At 57.0% G+C, this 21,533-nt stretch overlaps 1 protein-coding gene across 1 annotated transcript; it reads left to right on the top strand.

Annotated features, from left to right (window-relative positions):
* The first annotated feature begins 12,866 nt into the window (after positions 1-12,866).
* ARX (aristaless related homeobox) lies at positions 12,867-20,953 on the top strand. Its single transcript, XM_040584019.1, is given in 6 exon segments — positions 12,867-13,081; positions 14,185-14,905; positions 16,175-16,220; positions 18,152-18,455; positions 18,458-18,479; positions 19,657-20,953. Coding segments are annotated over 6 exon segments (1,527 nt in total). The 5' UTR covers positions 12,867-12,888; the 3' UTR covers positions 19,898-20,953.
* The last annotated feature ends 580 nt before the right edge of the window (positions 20,954-21,533 follow it).

The raw sequence follows: 21,533 nt of genomic DNA on the forward strand, positions 1-21,533 counted from the left end.
AATGTCCAGACAAGGAGGCTCTGCAATTGCCTGACATGAAATGCAAGATATTAGGGGTGTAAAAAGGAAAGAATAAAAATTTAATATTTAAATGCATAGCCTTGCCCACACAGAAGTATTTTTTCTAGCATTAATGTCCCCCTGTGCACACCCTTTTGTGCCAAAGAAGTGAAGGCTGCAGAAATCTCACCAAACGCCAGGATTTATGCTTTACCCTTCATCAGATCGCAGTATTTCAGATTTAGATTAGCTTTGGACTTTAGATTTAGATTTAGAATATATGATGAGAAGTTTTATACATATTTCTAAGATATTGCTACCTCATACCCCTTAGGTCTCAACCTTTTATTTCCGTCTTTCTTGCTCTTGCATGTTTTATCCTGACTGGAAGCCTGAAGGTGTGGAGATATTGATTACACATCTCTTTCTGACACACCACAAAATATGCCATCTCCCATCTTCACACTGGTGACTGGCTTACATGACAGGTTTCTTCTGTATGTTTAAAACACATCAAAATTGTATTGCATGCTGCTGTTGTTTTTAATAGAAATACTATTCAACTCACTCAAGTTTTCTTCAGGAGATTTTTTCCATTTCACTTAATGCCTAACCTTCTCAGGTTTTGATAAGTACTCAAATCTTCCTGGAGGCTGCTGTTCCTGAGCTCACTGTGTTGTCTGTGTTAAAAGTCTTTTATCCTGAGATCAGTGGTCCTGGGGATGAGAGCAAGCGATTAAGTTCTGCAATGTACCTTGCAAGTAGGGACCAATCATTTATTACTTAGCTGTGTCTGGAGCCTCTAAACTAGGGCTTATCCAGTTCGATAAGTAGTGGAACAAAGGCTATTCTGGCATGAAAGCTGTTTATATTTCACAGAGGCTTTTTTTTTTTCTTTTGGGATCATTTTTCCTTAAACCATTGGAGGGCCCTGGAAGTGTGTTACTACAATTCCACTGCCAGTTCATCTCACAGAGCCATCCTAAAGCCACAAGACACACGTGTCTACATATCATCCTACAGAGCAGCCCAGCAAGAAACCAGGCTCTTAAACAATAGCAAGGGGCTTTTTATGCAATACAAAAATATATTAAAAATACATAATGTAACTTGTCTTAATATACTTTTCTGAGTCTAAAAATATGCCAGACCAAAAGAAACATATTTACATAAAAAGCAGACAAGGTCAAATAACAAAGAAAGCCCTTAATTAGTTGTAATCAACTTTAATTTGCATACCGTATATAATTCCTAAATGATTGTTAATAATAACTTTATATAATGGACTTCCAATTTTCATGAAAATGGCACATTTTGATAAGCAGACACAAAACCCTAGCACTAATAAGGTTTAATTTGCATACATTAGACTGATTATCCAAACAAAAGGATTACAGTATTACTTCTCCATACCTTTATGTCCTTATTATGCACATTTATTAACTTCACAAAAGCTAGCTGTTAGTGACAAACAATAGCCGTGGCTGGAAGAGAAATCTACAGTATGAATAAAGTGCATTTTAATGCTAAGGAGCAAAGTTTATACTGCATAAATGTTTTGTTTAACTCTTTCTTTTGCAAAAGACATTATGCTTTGTAAGGCAGATACTATTAGATCTTCATCATTATGTGATTCTTTTTGGTAAAGAATAGATTTTCTGTAAAAAGTACAACCTGTTCGTGCTCCCAGTTTCCCAATGTGAAGTTAAAAAACATGGATGGTGCTTGAACATGTCAGGAAAACTGTTTACAGTCACAGGATTAAACTGTTAACTCATGTGATTCCAGGGCACAGTGTTAATAAATATATTGCCATGAGCTTCGTTTTCACAGCATAAATAATAATACAGGTGGCAATAGCTGTTCCTAAGGGTATTACATATACCCCGCAATTAAAGTGTGAGCAAGGGGGAGGGGGAAAAAAATCATTAGTAGATCTGGTATCTGAAGCAAATGATGCTCACAAGGGGCTGAGAAGAAAGCCAATAGATGTGAAGCTTAAATTGAATGTCACCCTGGAGCTCCCTCCGAGCTGTGACACAGGGCTGTGCTGATATGCAATGGTGACAGTGATGTGAGAAGAGGATGTCACCTCTGCACATTTTGTGCCCTTCTGGTGCAACACACCGCCTTCGAACTGAAACACTGATTTTGGACATGTGTCGTCAGCCCACGTGTTTTGATGCTCCATGGACCAGCTGGCTCTTCAGGAAGGGTCGGTACAGCTGTCGTGAACCTTGAGTGACTTCTCAGGGGTAAATTGTTTCTTGCACAATTTTTGACCACGGTCTCCATGTCTACATGCAACTAGTTTGCTTAACACATCAGAGCAACCCAAATCCATTTTTAATCTGAGACAGAAGCCATCCAGATGATCTCTTGAATATACAGTGTGCATCTGGCAGGGTTACCAACTACTGACAACACACTTTTTTTTTTTTTTTTCCAGCATCATTTCCACCCATCCACTTTGTAAGGGGCTGTAGGAACTGCTGTGATTCTTCCTCACCTGTGCAGCTTGAGGCTGCTGACTTCAGGCCTGGTCCTGGTCAGTGCCACAGGGTCAAAGCCCAGGGTCAAAGGACTGAAGGATCCCAGCAGGAGACCAAGGATTTCATCGGGAAGCTGTGAATGCATAAGGGTCTCGTGGTGCTGCCAAGGATCTCTAACTGTGAAACCACCACAGGTGTTGCACAAAGATCACATGCATTTGTTGGTCTGGAACAGCAGGTGGGGAAAACACATTTCAGAGCCTACAACATATGTAAGAACCTTTAACTCTACACAGAAACTTAGAGAGATCAATCTTTTGCCATAAATATTGATAGTATTTACTGTATTTCAGCTCTGCTATGTTTTGAAAGGTGCCTAATATGGGTTTCTTCCAAGGAAACCCCAGAGACAAGTGATGGCCAATGCAAAGTCTCTAGAGCTGAGTTCCTAGACCAGCGGTTTCTGAATAAACCCCAGTTTATTCTAAAGTATTAAGAATAAACATGCCCAGAAGATTTTGCAACGTCCGTTTTGTGTCCAAAGTGACACAGCCACCAAATCCCACTGACATCCAGATGGACTTGGTTTCCTAAAAGCACTGTTGAAAACAAGACTTGGTATCCTACATCATTTAGGCATTCTTAAAGGTATCCCAGGTCATGAAGCATAGTGAGTTTTACACAGCTTTTACGTTAGTCAAAAAGCTCATACTGACTGGGTACAGATTTTTTTTAACCAGAATGCAAGTACAAACCTGACTTGCATTTTCCTATTACATCATAGCTCTGTTTCCATTGAATGCTACTGGGCTTGACCTGGCCTCACTTCCCTAAGTGATAACCCTTACACACAACTCAATAAGGCTACCCTTGGATCCAGACTGCAGCTGTCAGCCTGTAAATAAGAAGGTTCTCCTAAGTTCCTACCACTGTATTCATACTCTTCTCCTTCATAGCACTTTGTGGCTATGCAGTGAGGTGTGCCTGATTCTTCATGGATGCTCATTCCTTTTGTTTTCCTTTGCAAAAACAGGGAACAGACTACAAAATGCCTGCTGCCTGGTTCTGCTCCCCGCTCCCTGGTCCATCTTCCTGCTATGACTGCAAAAAAAGGAAAGAAAAAAGAAAAAAAAGAGAGAGTATTTCACATTACAGGCATTTGGGTGTCTGTCTGCCACGCTGCAGGTCAAAATCCACCTTCAGTTTTGAAGATACCTTTGCCCATGGAATTTGCACAGGTCTGTCCCAGGTTAAAAAAAACTTATTTGGGCCCCTTTCACAGGATGAGGAATTACAGTAAGCATAAATGATTGTCCAGCTATTCTCACCTGTAAGTTTGCATTCAGTGAAGGAGGATATGCGCTACCATTCCAAGTGATGGGTTCACAGAAAAGCCTCTGACACATAGCAGGTTTTGAGAATCAGAAGCCGTGTTCAGTTTTAGAAACCCCAAGGTCATCCCTCCAGACATTTTGGTAAAATTCGAACAAAAACAACCCAAAACCTGAAACCGGAATAAAGCCAAACCATCCCTTCTAGCCCTTGTTTAAAGGGAAGAAAACTGACATTTTCCTGAGCATCGCTATACAAAATGGATGCTGGCACACCTTCTGCTGAAGGAAGCAAACAGGCTTCTTCAGTAGCCCCTGGCTCACCTGAAAAGCCCAGGCAAAGTCTTTACCTACTTGTGCTGCGACTGCCTGTGTTGCAACACAAAACCATCGTACAAATGTGCTTTCACTCATGAGAAAACCCCACTGACTCAAGGAATGAAAGGTTATGAGTAAGGGTTACAACACAGGAACATTAGTTAAATCCAACGTCTTTTGTTTAAAGTTAGTTCTTCTGAGGTTCCATAATATTATTTTTAGTTTTCAAGAACAGAAACAATACCTGAGCTCTGTAAGTGCCCTGTCTTTTTCAAGGTTTGATAAAAACCTGAAAGGCAAGAAGGTGCATTGATTCCAAATAATAACTTACATCCTGTGGTTTCAAGATTTTACAATCTGTGCACATGACTGAAATATCTGTCTATAGAAGTTTCTAAGAATTATGTATGGAGGGGAAATCTTAAAACACGTACTCTTTTTTTTATTTTGTTTCTGAATGGAAAACTTCAAATCAACAGTCCAACAAATTGCAGCTGTTGGAATTGCTGAGCCAATTTACAATCAAATTGAATTTTTTTTTCCATTGAGAAAAAAGCACTTTGAGTTTGGAAGGAAGCACTCTGCTCCCTACCAGCCCACTCATACTTTTTCATAACGTCACGCACGCCCGCAGTCCCAGCTACCCTGTTCTTCAGGAGCAGAACTAGTGTTAGCACAGGCATTCTTAAGAATACATCTCCATTCTTAATTATTTCAGAACATTAGATTTGTTTCATTTTTGTTTTCCCATTTCAATCTGCTTTACAAGTCTAATTTATATCTGTGCCTGATTTGGGTACGTTGGAAGAAACTCTTCTATCTATTCACTTCGATATGCTTTGCTGCTCTTGGCTGCGTTATCGATGTCCTTAGTGCCATTTAAGAGGTCTCTGTCTCTCTCAATGGTGTTACACTTGGGAGACAGCAAGTTCATTCATACCTCAGTATTTACACAACACAGTTTATTTCCATAAAACATCCCTCTCCCTACACAGCACAACAAAGTACTTTGAATCTTACGTTAAAAGAGATGCAGAATATTAAACCAATACATGTGGATGCTGTATCAGAATAGATCCTTTGATGATCTGACCAGCATTCAACCATGATTTATAGCAGGGATGCTCCATATAAAGGTGCCAACACAAAAAAAAACAAAAAAAAACCAAAAAGCATGAGAAGCACTGATAGACAGCTTCTTAATGTAAGGCCATTGAAGAAATTTTTTGATGTGCCCACAAACACCAGCCTCCTCCAGGAAATATGCTCATTCCCTTCTGTGAAATGCAGATTTTTTCCTAACCAAACCTTTTTTTAAAAATCTTTATGAGATGGCGGTGCTCCCTAGGTGACAGCCAGAGGCAACTGTGTCCACAGATGTAGCAAACAGTAACAGTAAGTACGGTTTTAAGGTTAGATTGGTTGAAGGGAATCGTCTGACCTATTTCATTTCAGCCATGCTTCTGGATTAAACAATCCCAGTCTCATGGAAAATACCACCTGAGCAATGAAACGCCAGACCAGCTCCAACCCCTGCCCTTCTCCGGATCATTCTGATTTCTGCTCTGTCCCTTTGCGGCTGCATTCACTGAAATAGAACATAGCACCACATGAAGGTCACACCGGAGCTAGTCAAAGAGGGTGAAAAATGTCCTTTGCTCATCGAACACTCATTTGAATTTTTAATGGCTTTGCCTCAGCTATGTTCACCCCCCCTCTGCAGTTAGTTGAGTGATCGCGCTTCAGTGGCACGAATGCTTGCAGAAAACCCGTGTCGAGGGTTGCCCACGGACGAGCTGCAGAAACCCAGCTGTTACATTCACACACACACACCTATTTGCACAACCGGTGTGTTGCTGGCGCAACAGGCGGGTAATGCAATCAATACCAGGGGGGTTATTTGACCAACTACAGCTAAACAACGGAAACCATTTGCAGTCAAGCCCTCCTGTTATTCATTTAAAGCAGCCACTGGAGCGTTTTAGATAACAAATACATTTGAGAAAACGATGCTCTTGCTCATGGATATTCCACGAGCAGAAGAATAGAGCACGTTTGACAAATAAATTATTTGTTATGAAGCCTTTGCTCAGTTCTAGTCAGCACACACAAAAGAAAATAACACAGAAGGTATAATGTTAAATAAGCCTATGATCATAATTTTAATTTTTTTAGACCACTGCACCATGGTGCGTTAATAATTTCACGGAGTTTCTAAGGTTTACTGTGAGAAAGCTACTTGGGATTTTATGCATGGGTTTTCTAGGGTCAGCAGAACCATATCTCGGTCCATCACCAACCTCCTGGAAGACACACTCATAGGACTGTTGGATGCAGAGCTCCACTCTGTTCCTCTTGTATTTAGCCAAATTATTTACATTAGGTGAAAATACATCTTCCAGAAGAGCACTGCTCTTGGCTGGAAGCCACAGGGTGCCAGGGAATCCACTGCTTCCTTGCAGAAACGCCACTGTAGTCAGCCAGAGTTTGCAGAGGTGTGGCGGGGCTGACATCCTTGGGAAAGGACATACATTGGAAGGGGGTGCAGAGGAAAAATGGCAGAGTCAGAGGGCTTCTAGGTAAATCTAAAAGGACTCTAAGGACCCAAGATGAGCTGGTAAAAGAGACAGAAATGGTACTGATGTCATCACAGCCTCAGCCAGCAAACTGCCAGCCCTGATGGGATTTCATGAAGCTGAGCACTTAGGAGGGGAAAAAAAAAAAAAAAAAAAGAAACACAAAAAAGAGTGAGTTATGAAGTCGCTATAACTATATAACTATAGTGATATATAACTATAACACAATAAGGTTAGTGTCATGAAGAAGATGACGTACCAGCAAAAGACACACACACCTCTGCCCAGCCCCTGCTCCCAAAGCCAAACCTGAGGCACGAAGGAGAGGAAGGCACGCTGCTTCCAGGAGGGAGAGCGGGCTGTGCAGGGGTTGCACCACCCAGCTGCATGCCCAGCTCCATTTTTCCAAATCATTTCCAGGAGCGTTGGCTTGGTGACAAGGATCAAGGAATAAGTAAGTTAAATGCATTAACTAAAACCAACAGAGTTACTTCAGTGACTGGATTTCACAGAGACAGCACTGCAGACCACTTTCGGTCGCATGGTTGTGCAAAGAAGGGCCAACCCAAAAGTGGGTTGGTTGTGCTGCAGTGTGAACCAGAGAAGTTTTGAGTTACTGGAAGTGGGGAAATAGCAGAAGATAAATAAAGGAGAGATGCATTCACCTAAAGCTAACTGCCATTCACTGTCTGTAGTGAAAACCATGTTAAAAGAAAAATAAACCACCAAGGAATTTTAAAAAAAATAATCAGACAACTGAATAAAAAAGGATTTAGAAAATATTTCTTTAAATTAAATCTATGGAATGAGGCCCAGATTCTGCCCACACATAGGCACGGGCTAAATATTAAGTATATGAATAATTATTTCAGTCACCACCGCTGCTGATGTCAAGCCTCTGTCCTGATGCAAGTTAGTACAGAAATTGCTCCCCCGGCTAGCACCAAAACCAACGCAAGTGACGAAAGCCAGGGCTACTTCACAGACAGAAAAGCAGCAGCACTGCAAGCTGCTGTGTGCGAGCCAAACTGAACCTTGCCAGGCCAGCTAATGTGAGGTGAGAATGTGGCTACACACACTGCAGCTACCCTCCTGCCCACAGGTTAGCTCCTGCGATCTGCACTGAAACCTGGCAGCCCCCTCCCCACATGGCTCCCCCCATTCACCCCTTAGGCAGATGCTGCAGCCTCACATCTGGGGGCACAGGCTGAAAAATGGTGGAAATGGTGATGGGAGTCCAAAAACAGCAATACTTGCAAAATGAGTTTTGCTCTTGGATGTGAATTCAAAGGTGCTTAAGCCCAACACTGCTCTGCAAAGTAATTTTGCTGCATTGCCCCAGTGATTGCTGCTGGGTATAGATTATTCAGTGTTTAAATTGACAATCTGCAATAAGGGGATAATATTTGTCCAACCTGATAGGAGAAGGTCCTTAAGCCATTGAACCCAGAGGTATGTTCAGGTGACCAGTGACGTGGGAGAGCCTGAGGGGACACACAGAGATGCTGGTTTTCCCTCAGCTGTAGGGATGTGCAGCTGTGCTGTGAGCCCTCATTACTGTCCGTTGGGTTTTAGTCTATTTATTTTAAGTGATTAACAAGACCCTTGTAAAAGGAGTGAGCAAGGTTGCTCCTATGGTAGTAGTGCTGGTTGGTGCAGTCCCCTGCCCATCTCCACAACTCAGGGCTGAACTGTGCAAAGTCAAAGCTGTGCCTGGAAGAGGTTTTGGAACAGCATTCTCCATAAAGATGAAAAATCTATATTACAGATGAATTAACAATGCCATGAAGCCCGCGAGGGGAGTCATGCACCAGTTCATCACATCTAAACGGCACCAGACATTTTTCCACGACGAGGTACCAAGGGAGAACAGGCATCTTTGCCTTCCCTGTGCCCATCTCCAGTGCTTTTGTGCACAGGACCCTAAGCCTGAACACGGGGGGGCGGGATGGGGGCAGAAAGAAAATTGCCACTCAGTCGCATCTGTAGAAGGCCAATGGTCTGTGTTTCGCTCCCCTGTGCCGCCTCACCCCCTGCCGCTCTCCGCCGCTGACCCTGGGCTGCCCACGGGGCTGCGACTCCTTCGGCACAGAGCCGGGAGCCGGCTGCGGCCAGGGCGCAAAGCACGTCGAGGAAGGAAAGCACAGAGAAACGCAAGGGGAGACGTTGAGGAAACGCAGGGTTTCTGTACCTGCCTACAGCTCCTGCACAAGGCTTTCTTCTCCGCGCCCCCCCCACCCACCCCCCTAAAAAAACCCAAAAAACAAATCAGAAAAATAAAATAGCGATAAACCAAGCACTGGAGGATTTTCTGTAGTTGTTACCGTTCCCTTCTCCGTTGCACTGGCAGTGACAAGCCCGCGGGCTGTGCCGGAGCCTGGCTATGGGCTGCGCCCGCCGCGACAGCCCCACCCCTGCGCACGGCTCGCGGGGAGCGGGGCCGCGGGCGGGTCCCCAGCTTGAGCAGCCGCAGCGTGGGCTGCGGGACGCGCCGGCTGCGGGACGGGTGCGGGCCCTCACGGGCTGCGAGCTGCCGGTGGCGCAGCCGGTGGCAAACTTGGCGCCCGTGGCTGCAGCCGCAGCGAGGGAAGCTCCGCTCCAGCCCAGGCAGCCGCGCTTCCCTGCCAGGGTAGAACCGTCTCGCACTGTGTCTTGAACCGATTCTGCACATTTCCCACCGCTACGGCCGACACCGGGCTTAGCCTCGGTCGCCACCCTAAGATCAAACACCTTTCCCCAAGCGTGACAGCGAACTGCCATTTTGCAGCCATGTCTCCCGGCAAGGACGGTTTCTGCGGGGGGGTAGGGGGAGCGGTTCGGACGGCGGGGCTCTGTGTAACGAGAAAGAAGATAAACCGGAGAAAACAATAAAAACTCTGACCCCGCTGGAAACAGGGAGGCGGGGCCGGGGAGCGTGGGCCAGGCGCGGAAGGAGGGCTGCGTCTGTGCGGGAGCCGCCGCCGGCAGCCGTCGGGTGGCGGCCCCGGGTCGCCCTGCCCCGCTGCGCGGCCCGGCGGAGCGGTGCGGAGAGCTGCGGGTCTGGCCCCGCTCTCCGCTGCGGAACGGAGCGGGCGGCGCCCCTGCCCTGGCTGCCCGCTCGGGAGAGGCGGCGAGGGCCGGGCCGGGCCGGGGGACGTGGGGCCGTGCGCGCCTGGGCCCCTCCGCGCCCGCTCCTGCGACGGAGAGCGGCCGTTTGCAGGGAGGGCAAGGTGGCCCGGGTGGCCGGTACCCGCCGGTGCCCGGCAGGGACGGCAGCGCCGTTACCGGGCTGGCCGGGCTCTCCCGCCGTCCCGCTCCCCGGTGGGGCCGGAGCGGAGCTGGACGCGGGTGGGTGCGGAGGGCCGCGGAGGCCGGTCCCCGGGGCGAAACCCACGGCGGAGGCCCCGGCTGCGCGGAGCCGGAGCGGGTATTGTTACGGCAACGGCAGCCGGGGGTGTTAATCTAGGCTGGCTGGAGTGAAAAGAGGCAAATATTTCCGTTCGTGCCCTCCTGCCTTTCTCAGCACCGGCTGTCAGTCCTCGGGCTTGTTATCCGCACACGGCATCAGTTTGTTTGGCTGAGCTCAGCAAGGTTTTCTTCTTCGAGCAGAACTGTAATTGCTATAATTCTACTGTATCATTTGGATCATTGCAGTATTGTTGTTTTCTCTCTCTCGTTCTCTCCCCCTAACACTGCAATAACGCGCTCCAAGTGTTAAATTAGCAGGTTGCAGGGGGAAGAGGGGGGAGGGGGGGGAAGGAGAGGGAGAGACCATAAATGAGTGAAAGTTTGTTTAAAAAAAATAAATAAAACAACAAAGTGACTTGGCAGAGGCGAGCTCGCGTCGCAAAGCATCCTCGCCTGGGAGCGGGACCGCCGCCGGGCCTGGGCCTCCCTCCCCGCGCCCCGGGCCGGCCGGGACGCTCTCCCTCGAGCCGGGCCTGCCGGGGCGCGGGGCAGGCGGGGCCCCCGGCCCGGCCTGGGCACAGAGGGGCGAGGGAACGGGGCGGGCAGGGAGAGAAAAGGAGATGCAGAAGGCCGGAGGGCCGCGGCAGGGCTCCCTGCACGCTGCCCGTCCCCGACAGCCCCCGGCGCCCGCCCGCCGCAGCTCCGACTCGCACCGCTGACAGCCCCCGGCAGGGCTCGGCGATGCCGGAGTCCTCGCAGCTGCCGCGCCGAGGCCCCCCCCGTCCCCTCCGGCTACCGCCTGTGCCCCGGCGGGCTCGGGTCTCCCCTCCCGAGCCGGCGGTGTGACAGCCCTGCCCGTCCCCGCTCTCCCCCGCGCGGTGCCACGGCTCGGCCGGCACCCGGCACGGCAAAGGGAAGGCAGGTGCGGGCCGGCCGCCCTCCGCTGCTGCCGGAGCGCCGCCCGGGCCGCCCGCGGCTCCGCGCCGCTTCTCCCGGGCAAGCCCCGGCGGGGGAGCCCCGGCGGAGCCGCCCGGCACGGCCGGGGCGAAAGTAAGAGACGGCAGCTGCTCTGCGCGCCGAGCTTCCCCAAGGGCTTCCCTGGGTCTTCCTTGTCTTCCCGGGCTGGTTAGTTGTTTTTGGTCTGGGGGTGATTTTTTGTAGTTATTGAGTTAATAAATTAATTGCCGCTCGTGCCGGTCATGGTAAAATCTCCCGAGAGCTGAGCAGGAGACGTCAAACAGTCGCTTTGCATGCCCCACATAAGCGCGCCCTGCGAAGCCGGGCCGGGCTGTGGCCGCCCCGCCGGGAAGCGCAGGGCCCGCCGGCCGCGCACGTCGGGTCGCTCCCCGCCTCACCGCGGGCATCGCCCCGGGCCGCGGGGGCAGGGGCAACGAGGGGCGGGAGGGATGACGGGCAGGAGCCCTGCGGCGGCCCGTTTTCAGAAAGGGGGCGGCTCTGGGAGTAACGTTTGTCCCCCCCCCGCGGCACGTACGGACAGACCCCTGCAGAGCCTGGGAGAGGGAGCGTGTGCGCGCACGGGCGGCGGCACAGCCAGGGCGCCCGGGCACACACGGGCACTTGCTTATCGCTCCTCTTAAATCCCGCTGGTTAAGTAAACAGGAGACGCGGGATCCGTACGGGAATTGCGGCACGAGCAGGGGAAACGGAGCTGTCTCCCCTCCGGGGCTCGGGGCCGGGAATCACCCGAACGAGCGGAGGCGTTACTGCGGGTGGCCGAGAGCGGCTCCTCCGACGTGCCTGTGCCCCTGTGCCCGCAGGAGCCCGGGACCGGGAGCGCGCGGGCGGGCGGGGGCCGCGCGGGCAGCTGGAACGTGCCGATCAAAATCGAGCCCAAACTGCCCAAAGCGGGAGCCTGAACTTGCCCGGGACGCGGCCGCTGAACGGGGAAGGAGAAGGAGGGGGAATAAAAACCCCTCCGACGTCTTCCGGCCCCGAAGCGGCGTTGCAAGACCTGCGGCGGGGAGATGTGCATGCGGGGCAAGGCGGAGGCGGCTGGGGCGGGGAGGGGGATGCCGCCAGCACCGCGGCGGGCTGCGCCCCTGCCCTGCCCGGGGGAGGCTGCCACGGCTCCCGCGGCGGCCGCACCCCGCCGCACCCTCGCACCTGAAGGCGGTGCCCAGGTGCCTGTTACGGTAAAACCCCGGTTGCGGACCCCGGCTGCAAGCGCGGAAAGTGCGCGCCCCTGCGCTGCGCGGTGCCGCGCCGGGCGGGTGGGGTGGCTGCCGGGGGGAAAACCCGGCGCGGACGTCAGGCCCACCCCGTCCCGCTGGGGCATCGCCCGGGGTTAGGGCCAGACCGGGCGGGAGCGGGGCCGCCGTCGGGGCGGACGGCGGACGGGGTGAGGCGTGCCGCGGAGGCTCCGCCACCGTCCAGCCCGGCCGCCCCCGACGGCTCCCCCGAGCGGCTCCCCGCCGCCTGCCGCCCCCACAAAGCGGGGTGCCCGCGGGGGCGGGGCGCGGCGGGAGGGGCGGGGCGCGGCGGGGCGGGGCGGGAAGGGCAGCGCGGCGGCTCGGGGCGGGTGCCGATCCGGGGCAGTCCGAGCCGGGGTTTGCCGGGCGCCGTCTGTCGGCGGCCGCCCGGCCTCCGCCGAGAGCCAATCAGGGGGCGGCTGCCCGCACGTGGAGCCGAGGGGACTCAAGAGCGCCGCGGCCGCCGCTCACTCCCCCCGTGACGGGCGTCCCGGCGGCACAGGGCAGCGCCGCGGGGGCGTCCGCGCCGCCGCAGCCCGCCCCGGCCCCACGGCACGGCCCCGCTGCCGCCGCCATGAGCGGCCCCTACCCGGAGGAGAGCTGCGCCGAGCGCCCCGAGTGCAAAAGTAAATCGCCAACTTTGCTGTCCTCCTATTGCATCGACAGCATCCTGGGCCGCCGGAGCCCCTGCAAGGTGCGGCTGCTCGGCGCCGCGCCCAGCCTGCCCGCCATCGCCGCTCGCCCCGACACCGACAAGGCCGCGCAAGGTAAGCCCCGCGCCTCGCCGCCCCGTCCCTCTCGCCCCGCTCCTTTTCCCCGGCGTCAGGCGGGGCCGGCGCACCCCCCCGCGCAGCCCGCGCGTTGGCCCCGGCCCCGCTCCCCGCCCGGCCGGCCGGGTGCCGCGACGGAGCCGCGGCCGCTGTTACCCCGTTACCCCGCTCGTCAGCGGCTGCCGCGCTGTCAGCGAGCGCGGCCAGAGCCCGGCCCGAAATTCCGCCAGGTCGATTCCGCGCAGGTCGGGTACCGCCGCCGTAGGTTGCTCTTGCTTTCGATACATGTGTAATTTTTTAAGCTAAATAAAACGAATCGGCGCGAGCTGTAATACGTGCAGGGAACGGCTCGGCCGTTCGCGTTAAACCTGTAACGGATCCGGGGAAGCCAGCCGGCGGCCGCGCCTGGCAGCGGGCAGGGCGGTAATACCGGGGCGCCAGCAGCCGCACCCCCCGCTCCGAAGTTGGAGCAGCCCCCCGGGGCCGCGGGAAGCCCGGCCGGGCAGCCCCCACGGGCGGCCGGCCTCCCGCCTTCGCCCGTTCCCCAGCGTGCGCAGCCGGGCCGGTCTCTCTCCTCCAAAACCAAAAGGAAACTCGGAGGGCGGGGGTAGACGGTAGGAGAGGGGGAGCAACAACAACGAAAAATTAATATAATAAAGGTGGAGGAACACGGGGCCGGCGGGCAGGGACAGCGGGACCGGCGCTGCCCCACCGTGCGGGACGGAGCCCGGCGGTGGCCGGGGCCGGGGCTGCCCGAGCAACCCCCCGCCCCACACACGCCCCGTGCCTGTCCCACCGCTGAGCGGGGCGCCGGGCCGGGCTTTGCGACCGGCAGGAATTTCTTACCAGGCCGGGAGCAGCGGCGCGGGCAGGGGTACGGGGCGGGGGGGTCTAATCTCGGTGCGGGGTGGAAAACGGGGCCCGAAGGGTGGCCGCGGGGCAGGGGTCTTGCCCTGGGCTCATCGCGCTGATCCCACTGACCGTGTCTCTCTTTGTCTCCCCCCCTTCCTTCTGTCTTCCCTCCACACCCTTCTCTCCCCACGCTTTCCCGGCCCCGTCCGACTGCTGCGGCCGCCACACCCCCCCTTCTCGCGGCGCAGGGTCCCCCAAGGGCAGCCCCCCATTCGAGCCGGCCGAGCTGCACCTTCCCCCCAAACTGCGCCGACTCTACGGGCCGGGCGGGGGCCGGCTGCTGCCGCCGCGGGCGGCGGGGCCGCGGGGGGACCGTCCGGAGGGGCGGCCGGAGGGGGGCGCCGGCCCCGTGCCCGCCGCTGCCCCGTGGGACACGCTGAAGATCAGCCAGGCGCCCCAGGTCAGCATCAGCCGCAGCAAGAGTTACCGCGAAAACGCGCCCTTCGTGGCACCGCCGCCCGCCCGAGACGAGCTGGGCAGCCCCGCCGCGCACGTCGAGGAGAGGCCGGGCCCCGCCGCGCCGGCCGCTGAGGAGGAGGAGGACGACGACGACGAAGAGATGCTGGAGGAGGAGGACGACGAGGAGGAAGAAGAGCTGGAGGACGACGAGGAGGAGGAGCTGCTGGGCGAGGACGCCGGAGGGCTGCTGAAGGAGGCCCGCCGGGGCGCCACCGCGGCCCCCGGGGCGGAGGGAGGGGATCTGTCCCCCAAGGAGGAGCTGCTGCTGCACCCCGAGGACGGCGAGGGCAAGGACGGAGAGGAGAGCGTCTGCCTCTCGGCCGGCAGCGACTCCGAGGAAGGGCTGCTCAAGAGGAAGCAGCGCCGCTACCGCACCACCTTCACCAGCTACCAGCTGGAGGAGCTGGAGAGGGCCTTCCAGAAAACCCACTACCCCGACGTCTTCACCAGGTACCGGCGCCGGGACCCCGGCCGAGTGCGGAGCGGGAGAGCCCCGGGGGGGACGTAATGGGACGGGGTTGCGGTGTGTGCTGCGCCCCCCCCCGCCTCCAGACCGCCCCCCGGGGTGAATCCTGGCGCGGGCACACCCGGGCAGGGAGGGGACAGGGAGCTGGTCCGGGCGCCCGGGGGACCCACGGCCGGCAGCGCCCGGGCAGGCCTACTTGGAGGCTGCCACCGGGGACTATTTTTACCCGCTGACCTCCTCTCCCCTCGCCGCGGCCGCCGCCGGGTTCGGTTACACGCTCCCCGTGGGGCTGGATCCCGGCCCGGCGCGGGGAAGCCCCGGCAGGGGCAGAGATCAAAGCGCCGCTGCCTAAAAATACAGGCCCGGCACGTCGGGGCCCCTCGCTGTCCCCGAGGGGCCCGGCCCGGCTCAGCCCGCCCTTTCAGGGGCATTTTCTCGTTGAAAACGGGAGCCCCGCGGCAGCGGGTCTGGCCGGCGGCTCCTCGGCGGGAGGCACAGACAGGGAGAGGGGCCGAGCCGCCTGCCCACTCCCCGCGCTGCCCGAAGCTAACTCACCCCCGCACCCCCACCTTCAGCCCAGAGGAAGGGTGAACCCCCAAAAGCCGCACTTTTCGATCAAGGAGGCCCTGCCGTTTTCTTGTTTATTTTGCCGGGGGTGGGGGTGTGTCTGCGGGGACATTTTGTTCCCCCGCCGTCGGTGCCGGGCATCGCCCGCGGGGCTCACCTTGGGGCGCCGCCTTGCCCCGGCCTGGGGAGCGCTGCCCGGGGCGCGTACGATCGTGCCGCGCTTTTTTGGTTGGTGTTTTCACGGCTTTGGCTTTTCCTCGGGGCTTCTCGTGGCCGGGCGGCGCGGGGGCGGCCCGGCGCGGGGTCCGGCTTGCGCCGGGTACGGAGCCGATGAGCGGTTTTCTAACGCCTGCATAGTTTGCGATTTGCCCTCATCGTGGCCACGCAAACCGCAGCGTGTGGCGGCCCGGCTGCCCAACCCCCACCCCCCCGCGCTGCGGCTGCGGCGGGGACCGACTGACTTTGGGGAGCGGCAGGGAACGGGGTGCCGAAGCTCGGGGCTCCCGACGGGCACCCAGCTCGGCTTCCCGGAGCCGGGCTGAGGACGGCGGCAGGCGGTGCCAGCCCGCGGCCCGGCCCTGCTCCCCCCGGGCACCGGGATTGCGGGCCCGCTAGGCGCGCAGAGCCGGGGGGCGAGGGGCGGCCGGGGCCACCCGGGCTGACGGCGGCGTGTGTGTCTCCCCCAGGGAGGAGCTGGCCATGAGGCTCGATCTGACCGAAGCCCGAGTGCAGGTGAGTGGCGGCGGCGGGACCGGGGTGTCCCTCGGCGGCGCCCGGGGGGGTGGCCCCGTCCCTCCCCGTCGGCGCCCCCGGCCCCGGCCGGGCCATCAGCTGGCGAAGCCCCGTGTGATTAAACCGCGGGGCCCCCGCGGGGCTTCGGTTGTTAGAGAGAAGCCGCTCGGCCGCAAGCCGGGTATTTGGCTGCCATCAAATCTCCAATCGGGCTTCATAAAAGCCCACTTAGTGCTAGAACAAACAGGGCCATTTGACGGCGAAATGTTGTTTGATTTCCTCTCTGCCTGCACAAGGAGCTGGCTAATGCTATTTGATTTCCCATTTTTGATAGCAATAAGCCTGCATTGATCTAATAGTGAGTGAGTGCAATGCTATTAAAGGTGTTTGCCGCCCCATACCAGAGTGCATTTCCCAACCCGGGTCTCATAACCAAAGAGACGATAAACATTGGGATGCCCTGATTGCCAACAGAAAACAGATGTCTTTGGGATGGAAGCTGAGCAAATCACTTTACAGTTAAAATCGGGCGCTGATAAAGCATAATAAATTCCATATGGCTCATTTAATACACAACAGCTTCTTGCATTAGAGGGGCTAATGATGAGATTTGTCCCCTCCTTTCTGTTGACACATTTCTCCATTGTCAAACAGAGATGTGACAGCAAATCAGTATTTTCAGCTCAGGGGAACAAGTCGTGGGAAAGTTAAATAACTTTTAAAAAAGAAAGACACCCCCTTTCTCTCCCCTCTATTCATGGGAGAAGATGTAATTAAGGGAATATGAATTATGAGAGTCCCTTCGTTTACCTTTGGGTGTACTCAGACTTATTAATTCAATAAAGGGGGATTGCAGCGAGGACAGCTCGTTAATTGAGTTTTAGCTGGGAGAGACGATCCCTCCGTGCCAGGCTGTTGGTTTCCCCACCAGCGCGATGCCTCGTCCCGCGTGGGTGCCCGGGTGGGCTGGCGCGGGGATCGGTTCTGCCCTGCAGCCGTATGGAGAGACCCCCAGCGCTGCTGTCCGGAGAGCCGGGGTCTCACGCTGAGCTTACAGAGCCGAGCCTAAAGGGAAAACTCAGCCCACAGCAGCCCAAAAAAATTGACAGATGTGTCTCTCGCAGTCTCTCTCCTTAGGTGCGTGTGGTGCCTCGCACTTGGTTATTAAGCGAATATTTTCTTTTCCTTTGAAATGCGGTATTTTTCCTCCCCGCTGCCTCCCTCCTGGTTTAAGCCCGTGTTAGCTGACTATTTTTGCTTTGTGGGAGGGGGAGAAGAGGCAAGGCGCGGCGGTGCTGCGGCATCCTAACTAACTTTCGTAAAACAGATGCTAAAAGGGCAGCCTGGACGCGTGCATTTGCTGGTTTAGTTGCCTCACAAATGATGTCTTCGTTCCAGACGATTTTTGCCCCCTCGCTTTAAATCTGAAGGGGGGAGAAAAAAACTCCCAGCAAGAAAACAAACAAACAAACAGAAAAAAACCCAAACAAAAAAGTCCATGATCCCCAAACAATTTCATTTGTCAATATTCCCTTTAGCGGAAAAAGCTGCGCAGCTCGCGCTGTGGGTGTGCGTGAGGAATCAAAACCCGCACAGTCCCACCGGGAAATCGTTTTCCCACTGTTCCAGCGCGGCGAGAGCGCTACTGCTGCCGGGGGCGGGGGCCTGCGTTACACTGCTGCAGCCCCTGGGCAGTCCTGCCGGTGCGGGTCCTCGGGGTGGGTCAGCACCGCCCGGGGGGCTGCGTGCGGCGCTGGCACGCGTGGCCCTCGCGGGCCGGCCCCCGTCGGGGCGCCCCCAACCCCCCCCCCCACCCCGCGCGAGGGCGGCGGAGGAGCGGGCGCCGTCGGGCCGGTGCGGGGCTCCTGCGGGGCTCGCTCCGCCGAGGCGCGGGCGGGCGTATTAAAACCGGTTTTTCTTTTGGCTTTCAGGTATGGTTCCAGAACCGTAGGGCTAAGTGGCGGAAGAGGGAAAAGGCTGGGGCTCAGACACACCCCCCAGGTTTGCCTTTCCCTGGTCCCCTGTCAGCAACTCACCCCCTCAGTCCATACCTTGATGCTAGTCCTTTCCCTCCTCATCACCCAGCTCTAGACTCCGCCTGGACCGCCGCCGCCGCCGCGGCCGCCGCCTTCCCCAGCCTGCCGCCGCCGCCCCCCGGCTCCGCGGCGCTGCCCCCCGGCGGGACCCCGCTCGGCCTCGGCACCTTCCTGGGCGCGGCCGTGTTCCGCCACCCCGCCTCATCAGCCCCGCCTTCGGCAGGTACCGCCCGCCCACGCGCGACCCGGCACCTCGGGGGACCCATGGGGCGGGGGCGGGGGGCGGCAGCCGCCGGGGAAACGCCAACGCCGCTGCCGGGGCGGGCGCTCGCGGACCCCCGCGCGCCTGGGGCTGCCGGGCGCGCCCTGGCGGGGAGGGGGCGCGGCCCCACGCGGGACACGTCTCGCGCGGGCAGCCCCGGCGTTTGAACTTGGAGCGCTGGCGGCCGGCGCCGATTGGGCGCCGCGCGGGTCACGTGCTTCCGCCCCGGCCTCTCATTGGGCGAGGACGGCTCTCACGCCCCCCCCCCTCCAGCCGCCCCCGCCCCCCAGCGTCGCGGGTCCGGCCTGTCCCCCGTGGGGACGGCCGCTCCTCGGGCACCGCGGCTGTGGGCGGCGGCGTTGGCGTTTGCGGGGAGCCCGGGCGTCCCCGCGGGGCTGCACAGCCCGCGCAGGGTGCGAGGACGGCCCGCGGGAATCGGTGCCCCCACCCAGCAGCTCGGCAGCCGTTGGCTGCCCCACGCGTGCGCGTGGCCTCCGCGCGGCCAGGGGCTGCCGCTGCCCAGCGGTTCGGGCCGAGCCGAAGCCGGGGCGCCCCATCGGCCCCGCACCGGCGGTTTTCGGCCGCGGGGCGTGGGCGGGTTCGCGCAGCTCCCCGGGGCCGGTGTCGGGGCGAGCTTCCGCGGGCGCCGCGCCCCGCCCTGGTGCTCGGCCACGCTGAGCGGCCGCGGCCGAAGCGGGGGAAGCCCCGGGCTCGGCCGGGCAGAGTCGCCCCCTCGGCCCCCGCCCGCGGAGCCGGAGCTGAGGCCGGGGCCGCCCCGTCGGGGCGCGAGGCCCGGATGGCCGCGGAGGGGGAGGAGGCCCGGCCTGTGGACGGGGCGAGCGCGGCCCTCGTAGCACCGGGGCTTTCCCTTATTTGTTTAGCGCTAGCCGGGAGAAAGCCCCCCCCGGAGCTTCTCCCTGCCGGCCGTGCCCCCGGCGACAGCCGCCCCGACGGTGGCAAGTCGGGGAGAACCAGCCTCGGCGATTTTTGTCCCCTTGCCGCCCCGCAACTCTTTTGCCCTGCAGCGTCGGGGCTGCCCAGCGAGCCTTTGTCCCCCCGCGTCCCCGCCTGGCGGGAGGGAGGCAAGCGGAGCCGGGCCCCGGCGCGGCGGTGACGGCCGTCTCTGCTTCCCTTGCAGGCTCTTTTCCACCATGGCCCCCCTGGGCAGCGCCTCCAGCGCCGCGGCCCTGCTGCGGCAGCCGGCGCCGGCGGCCGAGGGCGCGGTGGGCTCGGCGGGGCTGGGGGATCCGGCCAGCGCCGCCGCCGACCGGCGGGCCTCCAGCATCGCCGCCCTGCGGCTGAAGGCCAAGGAGCACGCCGCCCAGCTCACCCAGCTCAACATCCTCCCCGGGAACAGCACGGGGAAAGAGGTGTGCTAAGGCACGGCTGCCGTCCTCGGGGTTCGGGTTGGGTTTTTTTAGTGGGGAGAGGAAAAAGCGAGAGCGAGAAAAGAGGAGAGTAAACACACGAATAAATAAAGGTCACCTCAGGCAGCACGAATCAAGACCAAACGGGGGAGGGGGGGAATAATAATTATTTTTTAAAAAAGAGGACCAGCAGCTGAAACTGTGGTTGGTTCTCGAGTTAGGAACTTGGAGACAGCGAGCACCTTTCGCATCAGCCCTCACGTGAGTGAACAGACACTTGCAAGCTCCTGAATAAGTAACTCCTTGGCTGGTACATTTCTTAAATGTACGATGTGTTCATTTCCTCTTTGAACATTAACGGGAAAAAAAAAATGCGGAAAAAAACGGCAAAAAAAAAAAAGCCCTAATAAAAGTTACTCTATATTAGCGTTACATACACTAAATATTTTTCCTTCTGTTCATCTGAAAAAAAAAAAAAAAGAAACAAATAGAATTGTAATTAATAAAGAAGAAGAAGAAAAGAAATAAAACGAAAGGGATGGGAGAAAGCTACCCACATCTTCTTCTTAAAATAACATCCTAGGATGTTAAGTTGGTCTGTTAGGAGCACTGGAGAACTATTTTACATGTTGATGCAGCGAGCTGCGTGTGCTAACCAAGGATGCTGCCAGTGCAGACTGAAAGTAAACTCGATGCTGTAAGATAACCAGTGCACTTAAGGGAAAGGGTATATCTTTTTCTTGTTATATTCTTTATCACTACACCAACCAAGGTTTTTATATCAAACCAAAGGGAAATACACTGCTAGAATATGGACTGTTTAAGTCACTAAACTGTGATTATTGATTCTGTACATACCATTGTTATAAAAAAGAACAGAGCTTTGTATATTTGAAATGTTATAAAACAATTGCACTCAGTGTAGTGTTGTAAAAGTTTGTCATTCTGTAGATTCTTACTGTGTTGTAGATATAATAGGGTTCCTAGACAAATATTTATGTACAAACCCTTTATTTAACTTATTAACTGTAGAGGTTTCTGAAACCCTCAAGAGGCGATGGTACAGTACTTTTCGTGTAATGTCGTTATTGTTAACACTCTTCCTTGCTATCCGGTGGAGAAGTGCCACGTTCAGAAAATAAACAAAAATATATGTTTAACAAAAAAAAAAAAAAAGGAAGAAAAGAAAAAGAAACGCCCGGTCCTTGCGGGACCGCCTGCGCCGCACTGCGGGCGCCCGGGGCCGGGGGCGCCCGGGGGGGGCTAAGCCACGCCGGGGCGGCCGGGGGCTGCGCATCGCCACCCCCTGCCGCTGGGGAACATCCACGGGTTCGGGGGGGCGCGGGGTGCTTGGCCGGCGGCGATTGCCAGAGCTTGGGGCGGCAGGAGGTGCCGGCGGCCCCGTTCGCAAGGGGATTTGCAGATCGCGGGGGCCGGAGGCACCCATGACCGTTCCTGCCCGTGCTGTGCCGTGGGCGCCGTGTCGTCGTCCCCGTCCCCGTCCCACCCCCGGGTGCTGCCGAGGAAGGTGCCGGGGTCTCCTCTCGGTGCCAGTGGCCCCACGGCGCGGGAAGCCGCCCCACGCTCCCCGGCACCCCCGGGCGGGATGGGGCAGCCCCGCGTTCCGCCGCTGCTGCAAAGCCAGGGG

This window comes from Falco naumanni, chromosome 2 (assembly GCF_017639655.2).
Source record: "Falco naumanni isolate bFalNau1 chromosome 2, bFalNau1.pat, whole genome shotgun sequence".
Taxonomy (NCBI): domain Eukaryota; kingdom Metazoa; phylum Chordata; class Aves; order Falconiformes; family Falconidae; genus Falco; species Falco naumanni.